The sequence below is a fragment of the Amphiprion ocellaris genome, chromosome 4, assembly GCF_022539595.1.
Source record: "Amphiprion ocellaris isolate individual 3 ecotype Okinawa chromosome 4, ASM2253959v1, whole genome shotgun sequence".
NCBI classification, from domain to species: domain Eukaryota; kingdom Metazoa; phylum Chordata; class Actinopteri; family Pomacentridae; genus Amphiprion; species Amphiprion ocellaris.
In genome coordinates, this window is record NC_072769.1 from 2,711,597 (window position 1) to 2,726,905 (window position 15,309).

Below are 15,309 nucleotides of genomic sequence, written 5' to 3' on the forward strand. Positions count from 1 at the left end.
AAAAGTTTGTAATTTGACAATTTTTCCTGTGAAGTTTCCATAAATGCTATAATATTTGAAGCACAGTTGATGATGAACTGAGTGTAAATACAGAGAAAGACTCAGTAGAGCTTCAGTAGAATCATTTTATTCTTCTGCTTGCTGCAGAATGTCAAAAGTTTAAAGTTATTAAACAGAAATCTAACAGTACATTTCTACAGCTGATGAAGCTCCTGTTGGACCAAAACTCACTTTAAAGATTTATGGAGGATTTGATGAATCCACAGTTCATCTGCTGTGATATTAGAGTTTAAACCTTCATCAGCTCAAGTTAAACCTTTAAATTCTCTACAGTTTCTGTCTCATTTTAACTCGCTGATGTTCATTTTAAAGCTCTGTGGAACCAGAACATCATGAAAAAGAACTCAGAGAAGTCTTCTGGCAGTAGGACTCAGTTAGAATGATGGAAAATATGTTTAAAATGACCCAAACTTTGCTCAAAATGTCAAAAATATTGATTAAAATGCCTCAAAATATTCTCCAAAATCATTCACTGTTTGTTTAAAGTCATAAAATTGTGTCTTAAATGAAGTGAAATTTGTTTAAAATGACAAATTCATCCAAAAATCACTCAAAATCTGCTTAAATGACAAAAAAAGACTAAAGTGACGTTTTTGCCTTTATGACAAAAATTTGTTCTAAATGACTGAAATTCTGAAATTACAAAATTCCAACTAAACTACCTCAAAATGATCAAAAAATTGACAACTTCTTTAAACTGGAAAAATGGGTCCAAAATTACTCAAATTTGCTTAAGATGACAAAAAAATCATCTAAAATGACACAAAACTCATCTAGAATGACAAAAGATTATCCAGAATCACTTGGAAATTATCAATAAACTACTCAAAACTTGTGAAAATGGCACAAAATTGTCCAGAAATTGTCCTAAATGACACGAAACTGATATAAAATGACAAAACATTCTCCATAAATTGCTCCATAATGGTCTAAAATGACTCAAAACCAGTTTAAATGGGAAGATTTCTCTAAAATGATAAAAAATTACTCAAAATTTGTCCAAAATTATCAATAAAAAACTCAAACCTTGTGGAAAAATATCAAGATGTGTCCAGAATTATTTTTAAAAATTACTCAAAACCAGTTTAAAATGGCAAGGTTTGCCCAAAACGACTCAAAATTTACTTAAGACATCAATAAATTGACTTAAAGCACACAAAACTGATCTAAAATCACAAAACATTCTCCATAAATTATTCCAAAATGGTCTAAATAGTTGGAGCTTCAGGAGGAACCAGCTGGAGGTTCCGGAAGACGTTTCTAGAAACATTTTCAGAACCGCCAAATGGTTTCTCCTGAAGCTCCTCTGATCTCCTCATCCTGTAGATGTTACTCTATCTCCATGCTCAACATGTAGAAGACATCTCCATCGTTCTCTCCTTCATGTTCTTCTGGTTCCACAGAGCTGCAGGACTTTAGATGATAGAGACGGCTGAAGTTTCTGTGACATCAGAGTCTCCTGCACAAGTTAAAATGACAATAAAACCCGAAAACAACCTCCAGACTAGGAGATCCATTTGTTCTGTCAAACATCTTTGGATGAATTTAGAGAATCTCATGTCTTCAGACCCGTGAATGTCTGAATTTTCATCCTCTAAAGAACCTGTGAAGCTGTTTGAAGGTTCAGGAACGTCCAGGAGGAGTGGAGAGATCAGACAGGACACGAACTAAGCCTTAAGGATAGAAGAAGCATCAGGTTCTACTGATGGTAGAACCTCAACAGTTGGAGAAATGTGGACCAAAGACTGTATTTTAGAAGAAATATGGATCCATCCATAGATATAAACACTGACAGGAACTTTATGGAGACTCCAGACCAGTCTGGTTAGAGGTTTGTGAGCTTTGTTCTGATTCTAAATTCCTGCTCTGCTGGATCCACTGAATGACTGTGACCTGATGAAACTCTCCTCTCCGTTTCTGAATCTTCAAACATCTCCACAGATGTTCTGAAGATGGAAATAAAGTCTCATGTCTGAAAACATGAAACCAAAACATCTGGCAGAACTCAGGTAAGGAACGGGTTTCTACGTCACCTGAAGGTCCAGGAACAGCTGAATATATGTGACTGACAGCAGCATCAGCCAATCACAGTCCAGCGCGCTGCTCCTCGTTTAGCGGTCCTTTAAACTGTCAGCCAGCAGGGGATCCACACTCACCTGAGCTAAGGACATGCCCACACATGCCTCCTCCGTGACATCAGCAGGAGGGGGCGGGACCATGAGGAGTAAGATGAGATGGGCGGGGCTTCAGCTCAAATGTATAACTGGTGAACAGTCAAGTGAGGTGTGCAGGGCTTCAACAGGTGGGGTCGGCGGGGCTTGTCTCAGATGTACAACAGGTGAACGTCAAGTGAGTGGGCGTGGCTACAACATATGGAGTGGGCGGGGCTTGTCTCAGATGTAGAACTGGTGAGCAGCCAGGTTGTCCATGAACGGCTGAACCAGGAAGTCGGTGGAGAAGTAGAAGACCAGACCGAAGGTGATGGAGATGGGCAGCGCTGGGAGAGCTTTCTTGAAGATGGCCAGCAGCAGCAGGGTGAGACACAGACCCTGAGACAAGTGAGACAGGAGAGACAGGTGAGAGACAGGTGGGACACAGACCCTGAGACAGGAGAGAGACAGGTGAGACAGGAGAGATAGGTGAGAGACAGGTGGGACACAGACCCTGAGACAGATGAGAGACAGGTGAGACAGGAGAGACAGGTGAGACAAGAGAGACGTGAGAGAAAGGTGAGACAGACTCAAGACAGGTGAGACATGTGAGACAGACTCAAGACAGACAGGTCAGAGACAGGTGTGAGACAGGAGAGAGACAGGTGAGACACGTGAGAAACAGGTGAGACAGAGACAGGTGAGTGAGAGAAAGGCTGATTGAAGGGGCGAAGCGTGATGTCCACCTGGAGCTCCTGCAGTGGAGACACACCTGAAGTGTCCCTGAGCTGTCACAAAGCAGAACTTACGATGAGGATGGCTACGAAGCAGGCGATGGTGGTGTTCCAGTCCCCCCCGGTGGCGGCAGCCTTCCCTACCAGGACGCTGTAGAAGATGAAGTCTCCGAGGCCGAGCTTCACGCCGCCTGCAGACACAGAGAGCGTTCAGAACAAACTCCTCCCCCTCTCAGCTCACCTGAGGGCGGCAGACTCACGGTCCTCCTCCGTCTCGTCCTCCGGTAGCGACCCGGACCGTCGGCTCGGAGGCTCCGCCTCCCCGCTGCTCGGCTCCGCCTCCTCATCTGAAACACAAAGGACGGCGGCGTGACTCGGACGGACGACGGCAGGAAGAAGAAGCGTGTCAGAGAGATGCTGCACCTGTTTCAGAGCGCCGAGCGTCATCCTGACTCGCCATCCCCACCGTCCACATCATGGCAGCTGGACACAGGGAGACCACTCAGAGCTCACGGTTCAACTCCAACACGTATGAAGAATTCAAACACGGTTGACTCAGCCGACAGTCACGTGACTACATTCCTGTTGGTTCTCAGATGAACTGCAGGCAGTGTCTCCACACAGCAGATACCAGAAAACAGCTAAAAATATTCAACAAAGCATTCGGACTCACAGGAGTAGATGAGTGCCGGGAAGATGGGCTCGTTTCGCTCCTGAGCCGTTTCCACCAACATCCTGAGAGGACCTTTAGGACTCAGCACGGCCACCAGGTCTGCAAGACATGATGGGAAGGCCGGGATCAGGACCACCACTTGACCACAATCTGCTATATTTACATGTCGTCTTTGTCTGTTTAGTTTGCTAAAGTGAGTGTGTCAAAGCTACCAGGCTTAAATTGGCAGCTTAAAGTTAGCAAGTTAAAGCTAGCAAGCTGAAGTGAGTGTGTCAAGGTTAGCAAGCTAAAATTAGCCATTTAGAGTAATAAAGCTAAAGTGTAAAGCTAAATTTGGAAAGCCAGTGTTAGTGGGCTAGAGTTGGCACCCTAAGGTTAGCAAGGTAAAGTTGCAGAGTAAAGTTAGTGAGCCAAGGTTAGCAAGCTAAAGATAGCAAACAAAAGTGTGTGAACCAATGTTAGTCAGTTCAAGTTAGCAAGTTAAAGTGAGAAAGTTAAAGTTAGCAAGCTAAAATGAGTGAGTCAAAATTAGCAAGCTTAAGTTAGCAAGTTAAAGTTAGCGCATCAAGGTTAGCAGGCTTAAGTAAGCAAGTTAAAGTTAGTGAATTAAAGTTAGCGAGCCAAGGTTAGCAAGCTCAAATTAGCAAACAAAAGTGTGTGAACCAATGTTAGCCAGTTCAAGTTAGCAAGTTAAAGTGAGCCAGTAAAATTTAGCAAGCTAAAGCAAAAGTGAGTGAGCCAAAATTGGCAAGTAAATATTAGTGAGCTGAAGTTAGCGAGCCATGGCTAGCATGCTTAAGTTAGCAAGCTACAATGAGTGAGTCAAAATCAGCAAGTTTACATTAGCGAGTTAAAGTCAGCGAGTCAAGGTTATCAAGCTAAAGTTAGCGAGTCAAGGTTATCAAGGTAAAGTAAGCAAGTCAAAGTTAGCCAGCTAAAGTCATTGAGCAAAAATTGGCAAGAAAATGTCAGTGGGTTAAAGTTAGCAAGCTAAGGTTAGCAAGCTAAAGTTAGTGAGCTAAAGTTAGCAAGCTAAGGGTAGTGAGCTAAAGTTAGCAAGCTAAGGGTAGTAAGTTAAAGTTAACGAGCTAAAGTTTGCAAGCTAAGGGTAGTAAGTTAAAGTGAGCTAAAGTTAGCAAGCTAAGGGTAGCAAGTTAAAGTGAGTCAAAGTTCGTGAAATGTTTAAATCCTTTCATGACTCGTCAGTTTTATTTTGCTCTCACTGTGAAGAATTCTGACTTGGATTTAAACGTTTTCTATCAAGATTGTTATCATTTTCTCCACCAGAGCAGCAAACAGAGCTTCATGTGTACGTCTGTGTATCCAGTTAACGGTCACATGATACGTGTTGTCTGTTAGCGCAGCATGCTAGCATAGCGCCGACCTACCGTAGACGGAGATGGCTCCCAGGATGACCCAGGCCGACCACTCGGGCAGGTACTTGATGAAGACCAGGGCCATGAGGGCACTGATGAGGATCAGGTAGGCCTGCTGCAGCTGCAGGGGGCCCTTCCAGTGGATGCAGATCATCCCCACCGCCCCGAAGTTCCAGATGATCACGCCCACCGTCGGGTAGTCCACCGCCAGGTTGTAGGTCTTAAACACCTCGCTGGAGACACAAGAACAGCGTGAAGCGCCTGAACTGAGCGCGCTCAGAAGCATTCCAGTGTGGAGGACTCACCCCAGGTACATGAAGCTGAACCAGAAGAGCAGCATGAGGGAGGACAGGATGAGCCAACCGTGGATGAACTGGAGACACAAACAAAGCAGCTCAGCACACAGCGCCCCCTACCTGCAGCAAACATCCTCATCTCCACACATTAGTCATCCAAATACCCACAATCCTTCATGTTGGCATTACTCAGCTAAAAACACCATCAGCATCCTTCAACCCTCTGAGATCCTCTGAGACCGTCTGAGACCCTCTGAGACCGTCTGAGACCCTCTGAGATCCTCGGAGATCCTCAGAGACCCTCTGAGACCTTCTGAGACCCTTTAAGATCTTCTGAGACCTTCTGAGTCCCTCTGAGTCCCTCTGAGAACCTCTAAGATCCTCTGAGACCCTCTGAAACCCTCTAAGATCCTCTGAGACCCTCTAAGATCCTCTGAGTCCGTCTGAGGATCTCTGAGACCCTCTGAGACCTTCTGAGACACTCTGAGAGCCTCTGGGAGCCTCTCATGACCCTCTCAGATCTTCTGAGTACCTCTGAGACCCTCTAAAATCCTCTGAGTCCCTCTGAGACCCTCTGAGACCTTCTGAGACCCTCTGAGACCTGCCGCTTCCAACGATGTCTTTCTTTTAGGAACGCTTCAAAACATAATCAAAGGAACGTTTTTCTGATTTCTGTCTCTAAATGTGTTGTCCTGATCAGCTGACCAGATTCCGTTATATTCTCATGTCGTCTTTGTCTGTTTGGTTTGTGAACATCCACACGTCTCCTGAAGTTAGCAAGCCAAGGCTAGCAGGCTAAAGTGAGTGAGTCGAGTTAGCAGGCTTAAGTTAGCGAGTTAAAGTTACCAAGCTAAAGTTAGCCACCAAAAGTGATTGAGCAAAAATTGGCAAGCCAATGTTAGTGTACTAAAGTTAGCAAGCTAAGGTTAGCAAGTTAAAGTTTGTGAGTTAAAGTTAGCAAGTTTAAGTTAGTAAGCTAAAGTTAGCAAGTTTAAGTTAGCAAGTTATACTTAGTGAGCTAAAGTTTGCAAGCTTAAGTTAGCAAGTTAAAGTTAGTGAATCTAGTAATTTACAAAAAAGCTCTTCATAATGCCAGGACAACATATTATTCATCTTTAATAGAGGAAAACAAGAACAACCCCAGGTTTCTCTTCAGCACTGTAGCCAAGCTGACAAAGAGTCAGAGCTCTGTTGAACCTTGTATTCCTTTAGCTTTGAGCAGTAACGACTTCATGAGCTTCTTTACAAATAAAATTATTACGATTAGAGAAAAAATTAATCTGGCCCTTCCTGCAAATGTCACAGATGTATCATCGAGTACAGATGCTTTAGAATTGGCTGTAAGACCAGATGGATCTTTAGAATTTTTCACTCCCATACATCTCTCTGAACTAATTTCAATAGTTTCTACATCCAAACCATCGACATGTCTTTTAGATCCTATCCCATCTAGACTGTTCAAGGAGGCTTTACCTTTAATTAATTCCTCAGTGTTAGATCTGATTAATCTCTCTCTAGTAACAGGCTATGTACCACAGGCTTTTAAGGTTGCTGTAATCAAACCTTTACTTAAAAAGCCCACTCTAGATCCAGATGTTTTGGTTAACTATAGACCGATATCCAACCTCCCATTTCTCTCTAAAATTCTAGAAAGAACAGTTGCAAATCAATTATGTGAACATTTACAAAGGAATAGCTTGTTTGAAGAGTTTCAGTCAGGCTTCAGAGTGCATCATAGCACAGAAACAGCCCTGGTGAAAGTTACTAATGACCTTCTCATAGCGTTAGATAATGGACTGGTCTCTAGACTTATTTTGTTGGATCTTAGTGCAGCATTGGATACAATCGACCACAAACTTTTATTACAGCGACTAGAACATTGTATTGGCATTAAGGGGACAGCACTGGACTAGTTTAAATCCTACTTATCAGACAGGTTCCAGTTTGTGCATGTCAACAATGACTCTTCTGAGCATACTAGGGTTAATCATGGAGTTCGTCAGGGTTCCGTCTTAGGACCAATACTGTTCACATTATACATGATTCCGTTAGGCAATATTATTAGGAAGCACTGTATTAATTTCCATTGTTACACTGACCACACTCAATTGTATTTATCTATGAAGCCAGATGAAACTAATCAGCTAGCAAGACTGCAAGATTGTCTCAAGGATATAAAGACCTGGATTCAGTATATGGTAAAAAAAAAACCTGAAACTCTTATTAGGATTTTATTACAGAATAGCATACAGCTACTCTGGATGGCATTACATTGGCTTCTAGTACTACTGTGAGGAACCTTGGAATTATCTTTGACCAGGACATGTGCTTTAACTCACACATAAAACAAATCTGTAGGACTTCCTTTTTCCACCTGAGAAATATTGTAAAAATTAGGAACATCCTGTGTCAGAGTGATGCAGAAAAACTAGTCCATGCATTTGTTACTTCTAGGCCTGACTATTGCAATTCCTTATTATCAGGTTGTCCCAATAGCTCTCTGAAACATCTAGAGCTGATCCAAAATGCTGCAGCCAGAGTACTGACGGGAGTTAGCAAGAGAGATCATATTTCTCCTATACTGGTTTCTCTTCCCTGGCTTCCTGTTAAATCTAGAATAGAATTCAAAATCCTTCTTTTGACATATAAAGCTCTTAACAACCAATCTCCATCATATCTTCTTCATATCTTCCTATCATATATATCAAAGACCTGATAGGACCATATTATCCTAGGAGAACTCTTCGCTCTCAGACTGCAGGTTTACTTGTTGTTCCTAGAATCTCTAAAAGTAGAATGGGAGGCAGAGCCTTCAGTTATCAGCTCCTCTCCTGTGGAACCAGCTCCCAGTTTGGGTTTGGGAGGCGGACACCCTCTCTATTTTTAAGACCAGGCTTAAAACCTTCATTTTTGACAAAGCTTACAGTTTGAGCTGACTGTGGGAGCTTCAGGGGGTCAGTTGGTGTCTTCATCTGCACAACTGACTTCCCCTTTGTCCCTTAGTTCTGCCCCTAGTTCTGCTGCTATAGGCCTAGGCTGCTGGGGGACCTCTCTGGATGCACTAAGCCCTTCTCTAACTACCTTTATATTTAATATATATACCGATATTGCATTAGACCTCTCCACCCTCCTACCTCTACCTCTACCTCTTCTGTCCCTCTCAACCCACCCGGCCAGCAGGCTGATGGGTCCCCCCACATACAGAGCCGGGTTCCACTTAAGGTTTTTTCCCTGTTAAAAGGGTGTTTTCCTGCCACTGTCGCCTTTGGGCTTGCTCTGGGGGTCAGGCATATGGGTTCTGTAAAGCGTCTTGAGACAATTTGACTGTAATTGGCGCTATATAAATAAAATTTAATTGAATTGACTTGCACTAAAGTTAGCAAGCTAAGGTTAGCAAGTTAAAGTTAGTGAGCTAAAGTTAGCAAGCTAAGGTTAGCAAGTTAAAGTTAGTGAGCTAAAGTTAGCAAGCTAATTAAGCTAAGTTTTTATTTTATTTAGCATTTTTTAAACCAGGTTAGTCCCATTGAGATCAGAGATCTTTACAAGGGAGACCTGGCCAAGAGGGCAGCATAGTCACTTTAAAAACAGCAAAACAATAGATAAAATGAACAACATCAAAACTTGCTCACACATAACACTTGCACACAGACCAGGAAGACTGTAAGGATTTCACCAGAACTTCAAACTCATTCAGTGTATGTATAGGGCTTGAAGTTTAAGTTCAGATTGTAATTTATTACAAGCATCAGGTGCAGGTGCATCTCGATAGTCAATAACAGGCAAAAAGGTTGTTTCCACCAATTTCTGTTTCACACAAAAGGAAAAGAAAGACTTGTTTCTAAAATAAAATCCTAATAAGAGTTTCAGGGTTTTTTTTTTTACCATACACTGAATGTGCTCCTAAAAAGACAAACGATCATCAATTAAAAATCCTAGATATTTAAAAGTAGATACCAATTTATTTGTCTATTTTTTGACCATTTGTTATAAAAAAAATTTCATGACAGTGCTGATCTGGCAGTTTTTGAAGTAGTAAAGATCATCTTGTTTTGTCTGCATTTAAAACAAGTTTAAGATGACAAAGTTGCTCCTGGACTCTATCAAACGCAAGTTGTAAATACTGAAAGGCCTCAGCAGGAGTGGGTGCTGCACAGTATATGACAGTGTCATCAGCGTAGAAATGAAAACCTGGGTTTGGAATATTCTGTCCGAGATTATTTATGTAAATATTGAATAATAATGGACCCAGCACAGAACCTTGAGGGATGCCCTTTTTCATGTGCAAGACCTGAGAGGAAGAACCCTCCATCTGAACAGCCTGGGTTCTGCTTGTAAGATAATTTGCAAACCACCCAACTGCTTGTTGAGAAAGACCTATAGCTGAAAGATGTTTGATTAAAGTAACAGGATCAACAGTGTCAAATGCCTTTGAAAAGTCAATAAAGAGGGACAAACAGCACTCCTTCTTGTAAAGAACTTCAGCTATATCATTTCTGACCTTCATGGCAGCAGTAACAGTACTGTAATTTTGTGAAAACCTGACTGAAATGGTGACAAAATAGAGTTGGTGGCCAGAAATTCTTTTACCTTTTCACTGACCAGGGATTCAAGCACCTTTGCCAGAACAAAGAGTTTACATATGGGTGTGTAATTGTTTAAAATACTAGGGTCACTTCCTTTTAGGAAGGGGATAACAAAGGTAGCAAGCTAAGGTTAGCAAGTTAAAGTTAGTGTGCTAAAGTTAGCAAGCTTAAGTTAGCAAGTTACAATTAGCAAGTCAAGGTCAGCAAGCTAAAGTTAGCAAGCTTAAGTTAGCCACCTAAAGTGATTGAGCTAATCTTGTTGTATGCCGCCTCTTGACCAGATCGTTACTGAAAACGAGAATCCATTCTCAACTAACTTACCTGGTAAAATAAAGGCTAAATAAAATTTTAAAAAATAAAATTGGCAAATAAATGTTAGCAAGCTAAGGTTAGCAAGCTAAAGTTAGCAAGCTTTTTGGTTTTCCAGTTTCTGGCTGAAAAATTCTGTCATTTTGGTGATTTTTTTTTTTTAAGACAACATGTTTGGAACCTGCCGGCAGGTTTTGGTGCTGCAGATGGTAAATTATAAACAGCTGATTACCTGAGTGCAGGTGAGTCTGGATGCAGGAGGCGGAGCTTACCTTGTAGCAGCGGTACTTGTAGAGGACCACCAGGAAGATGGTCATGACCACGATGACGCTGATCATGATAATGGTGTTGAGGATGGAGTTGAGCAGCCGGCGGCCGACGGACGCCTGTGTTCTCGGTGAACGGCGTGTAGATCCTGTGGGGACAAACAGGAAGTTAGCGGCGGGCGGCGGACGAGGACGTGTGGCGGCTGACCTGAGGACCTACAGCTGCTGGTCCGTCTTCTCCGTGTAGAAGCTGACTGACTTGATGGTGGCGACCACCACGGCCATGCACAGCGTGACGGGGACGAACAGCATGATGACGTGTTTGGCTCCGTACTTCAGAGTCAGCTCCTCGTCGTCGGCGTCCACCTCCTGATCCGAGCCGCCGCCGCTGTCCACGGCGACTGGACCCGTCCTCCTGCCAGCCGCTGGCTGCACCGACAGAGGACAGTCAGCTTCAGACACATCAGACACGATGGGATGCAGAGAACAGAAACGTTTACCCGTTTGGTTGGCGAGTCGCTCTGGAGGCCGACATCAGAGTCCGGTCTGTAGGACGGCAGCACCGGGTTCTCCGACGGAACCAACGCCGTCCTCTCGTTGTAAATGTCCTCATCGCTGTCTGAGATGTTCATGCTGCTGCACACAACAATGAAAAAAGATCAGAGCTGTGAGACACCTCAGCACAAAGAGACAAAGACACAAAGAGACAGAAAACCCCCACAAAGACACAAAGACACAAAGAGAAAGAAAACCACCACAAAGACACAGAAAACCACCACAAAGACACAAAGAGATGGAAAACCACCACAAAGACACATAGAGACAGAAAACCACCACAAAGACTCATAGAGACAGAAAACCACCACAAAGACACAAAGGCACGAAGAGAAAGAAAACCACCACAAAGACACAAAGAGACAGAAAACCTACCACAAAGACTCAAAGAGACCGAAAACCACTACAAAGAGACAGAAAACCACCACAAAGAGACAGAAAACCACCACAAAGACACAAAGAGTCAGAAAACGACCACAAAGACACGGAGACAGAAAACCACCACAAAGACACAAAGACAAAGAGACAGAAAACCCCCACAAAGACACAAAGAGACAGAAAACCACCACAAAGAGACAGAAAACCACCACAAAGACACAAAGAGATGGAAAACCACCACAAAGACACATAGAGACAGAAAACCACCACAAAGACACAAAGAGACAGAAAACCACCACAAAGACTCATAGAGACAGAAAACCACCACAAAGACACAAAGACACGAAGAGACAGAAAACCACCACAAAGACACAAAGAGACAGAAAACCACCACAAAGACACGAAGAGACAGAAAATCACCACAAACACATGAAGAGACAGAAAACCACCACAGAGACACAAAGAGATGGAAAACCACCACAAAGACACAAAGAGACAGAAAACCACCACAGAGACACAGAGATGGAAAACCACAACAAAGACACAAAGAGACAAAAAAATACCACAAAGAGACAAAGACACAAAGAGACAGAAAACCACTACAGAGACACAAAGAGATGGAGAACCACCACAAAGACACAAAGAGACGGAAAAAAACACAGAGACACAAAGAGATGGAAAACCACCAGACACAAAGGGACAGAAAATCACTACAAAGAGACAAAGACACAAAGAGAGAGAAAACATCACAAAGACACAAAGAGGCAGAAAACACACCAAAAACAGACAAAGAGGCAAAAAACACACCACAAAGAGACAGAAAACCACCACAAAGACACAAAGAGACAGAAAACCACCACAAAGAGACAGAAAACCACCACAAAGACACAAAGAGATGGAAAACCACCACAAAGACACATAGAGACAGAAAACCACCACAAAGACACAAAGAGACCAAAAACCACTACAAAGAGACAGAAAACCACCACAAAGAGACAGAAAACCAACACAAAGACACAGAGACAGAAAGCCACCACAAAGACACAGAGTCAGAAAACGATCACAAAGACACGAAGAGACAGAAAACCACCACAGAGACACAAAGACAAAGAGACAGAAAACCACCACAAAGACACAAAGGGATGGAAAAAAATACCACAAAGACACAGAGGCAGAAAACCACCACAAAGAGACAAAGACACAAAGAGACAGAAAACCATCACAAAGACACAAAGAGACAGAAAACCACCACAAAGACACAAAGAGGCAGAAGACCACCACAAAGACACGAAGAGACAGAAAACCACCACAAAGACACAAAGAGACCGAAAACCACTACAAAGACACAAAGAGGCAGAAAACCACCACAAAGAGACAAAGAGGCACAAAACCACCACAAAGACAAAGAGACAGAAAACCACCACAAAGACACAAAGAGGCAGAAAACACACCACAAAGAGACAAAGAGGCAGAAAACACACCACAAAGAGACAGAAAACCACCACAAAGACACAAAGAGACAAAAAAACGAGACAAAGAGACAGAAAAAACACCACAAAGAGGCAGAAAACACACCACAAAGAGACAAAGAGACAGAAAAACACCACTAAGAGACAAAGAGACAGAAAACCACCACAAAGAGACAAACAGACAGAAAACCACCACAAAGACACTAAAAGACAAAAACCACAAAGACAAAAAGAGACAGAAAACCACCACAAGAGACAAAGAAACAGAAAACCACCACCAAGAGACAAAGAGACAGAAAACCACCACAAAGAGACAGAAAACCACCACAAAGATACAAAGAGACAGAAAACCACCACAAAGACATGAAGAGACAGAAAAGCACCACAAAGACACAAAGATGCAGAAAACACACCACAAAGAGACAGAAAACCACCACAAAGACACAGAAAACCACCACAAAGAGACAGAAAACCACCACAAAGAGATAAAGAGACAGAAAACCACCACAAAGACATAAAGAGACACTGATAAGTTCTCTGGGTTGAATCTCTGGATCTGATTGGTTCCAGTTTTTCTCTAATGTTTCTTTAACTGCAGGTCTTCGTGGTTAATCAATGGCATTTAATAAAAGCCTTCATTAATCTCTGCTGAAGGTTTAACTCCAGAATATTTCCTTTCCCTCCCTGCTGAAGGTTTACCTCCAGACTAACTGAGCTCAGCTTTAACCCGGACGTCGCTCTAAATCACCTCAAACTGACCGACCTGAGTCCAGCTGCTGAGAAAACGTCCGCAGAGAAACAGAATCTGAGTGAAAACGAGGCAGAAACGCGGTGAAAAGCAGAGTTTACCTGATTTAAAGCGCAGAAACAGACACAGCAGCGAAGTAAACACCGAGTAACCCGGAAGTCTGCAGTCAGCTGACCGCGACACGTGACCTACTGGAACGTCATCGCAACACGTCATCCTTCGAACGAACACCAACGGAAGAATAAGCAGCTGAAAAAAAGGAATAAACTGCTGGAATAAAAAGGAATAAACAGCTGGAATTTTAAAAAGGAATAAACATCTGGAATATTTTAAAAAAGGGAATAAACAGCTGGATTAAACCGGCCCCAGAAATGAAAAATAAAACAAAAATTAAAATAATAATGTGATTTTAAGAATGATAAAAAAAAATAAAACCCAGATATAAACAAACAAAAAAATAAATAAAATCCAAACAAGACTTTCTGATTAGAAACAGAATCTGAATCAGTACAACCTGGAATACCACCGGAAGTAATCAGATTACTTCTACATCAACAGTAGAATATTTCTCTGATGTCAGATTACATTTAGGATTCATTTCATGCCGTTTTAGACACATTATACCTGTAGCCCACCTGTACCTGTACCTGGAGCCCACCTGTACCTGTAGTTCACCTGTACCTGTAGCTCACCTGTACATGTGGCTCACCTGTATCATGTACTGACTTCAACAGAGACAGAATATTTAATGTTCACGGTTTTACTAATAACCTAGAAGGACAGCTGAACTACAGTTGAGCTCCTACAGGTGCGCTCTTCCAGGTGAGCTCTACATTTAGCTCTACAGGTGAGCTCTTCCACTACCTGTCAACAGAAACCAGCATCTAATCAAACAAGTCACATTTAGAGAACATTTTTATTCTGGTTTCAACAATTAAAAAAATAAACAATTTAGAACCCAGTAAAATCTAATTATTTCATAGTAAAACACCAGCATATGAAATAAATATACACGTAATAAATATATGAATTAATAAACGGCATAAAAAGAGATTTAATGTCAGTACAGAACTAAGGTTCTTTAAAAAGACGGAAAACACTCAGAGTTCTATTAAAAAGAAGTAAAACATTTAACAAAGATATAAAGTCTTAATTCTGACTTCACTTTCCTCCAAACATTAAAATAATTTCCACTCTGGCTAATCTCTGTTTTTTTTTTGTTTGGTTTTTTTTTTTGTTTTTTTTTGATATCTCGGGTTTTTCATTCACAGCATCTCCACAGTCGACGGCGCGTGTCGGAGAGTCTCTCCACGAAAGAGCAGCGTCTCTGCGGGCCTTGAAGCTGCTGACGGCCCAGTACAGTCCCGGTTCTCTGAGAACATTAGAGCGAAGTTTTAACAACAACCTGAAAAACTCTGGTAAAAAAAAAAAAAAAAAGCCTTAAATCTATTTTGAAAAGTTTATTTTCATTTTTTTCCGTCGTTTATCTTCAGTCTTTGCCGAAATGCATTCTGGGAAACGAAGTCCCGATGCGTCGTCATCGTGTGGGCGGGGCTACAGTGCATCCGGTGGAGCTGCAGGTCTGACAGAAGCTGAGGGCTAAACCTGGAATCTGAAAAGCTGCTGCAGGTTTGTAGTTTTCATTTCTACTTTAAACAATCACAGCTTTAAAACTCAACCAAACTATTTAAATCTCTTGATTGTGTTCCACT

The 15,309-nt window shown here is 42.2% G+C and overlaps 1 protein-coding gene across 1 annotated transcript; it reads right to left on the reverse strand.

Moving 5' to 3' along the window:
• Window positions 1-111: 111 nt before the first annotated feature.
• On the reverse strand, window positions 112-13,820 carry psen2 (presenilin 2). The gene is given in 12 exon segments (XM_023292316.3): window positions 112-2,609; window positions 3,020-3,135; window positions 3,205-3,291; window positions 3,368-3,427; window positions 3,618-3,716; window positions 5,006-5,226; window positions 5,299-5,366; window positions 10,454-10,564; window positions 10,566-10,596; window positions 10,668-10,876; window positions 10,948-11,083; window positions 13,699-13,820. Coding segments are annotated over 11 exon segments (1,290 nt in total). The 5' UTR covers window positions 11,080-11,083; window positions 13,699-13,820; the 3' UTR covers window positions 112-2,453.
• Window positions 13,821-15,309: the final 1,489 nt, after the last annotated feature.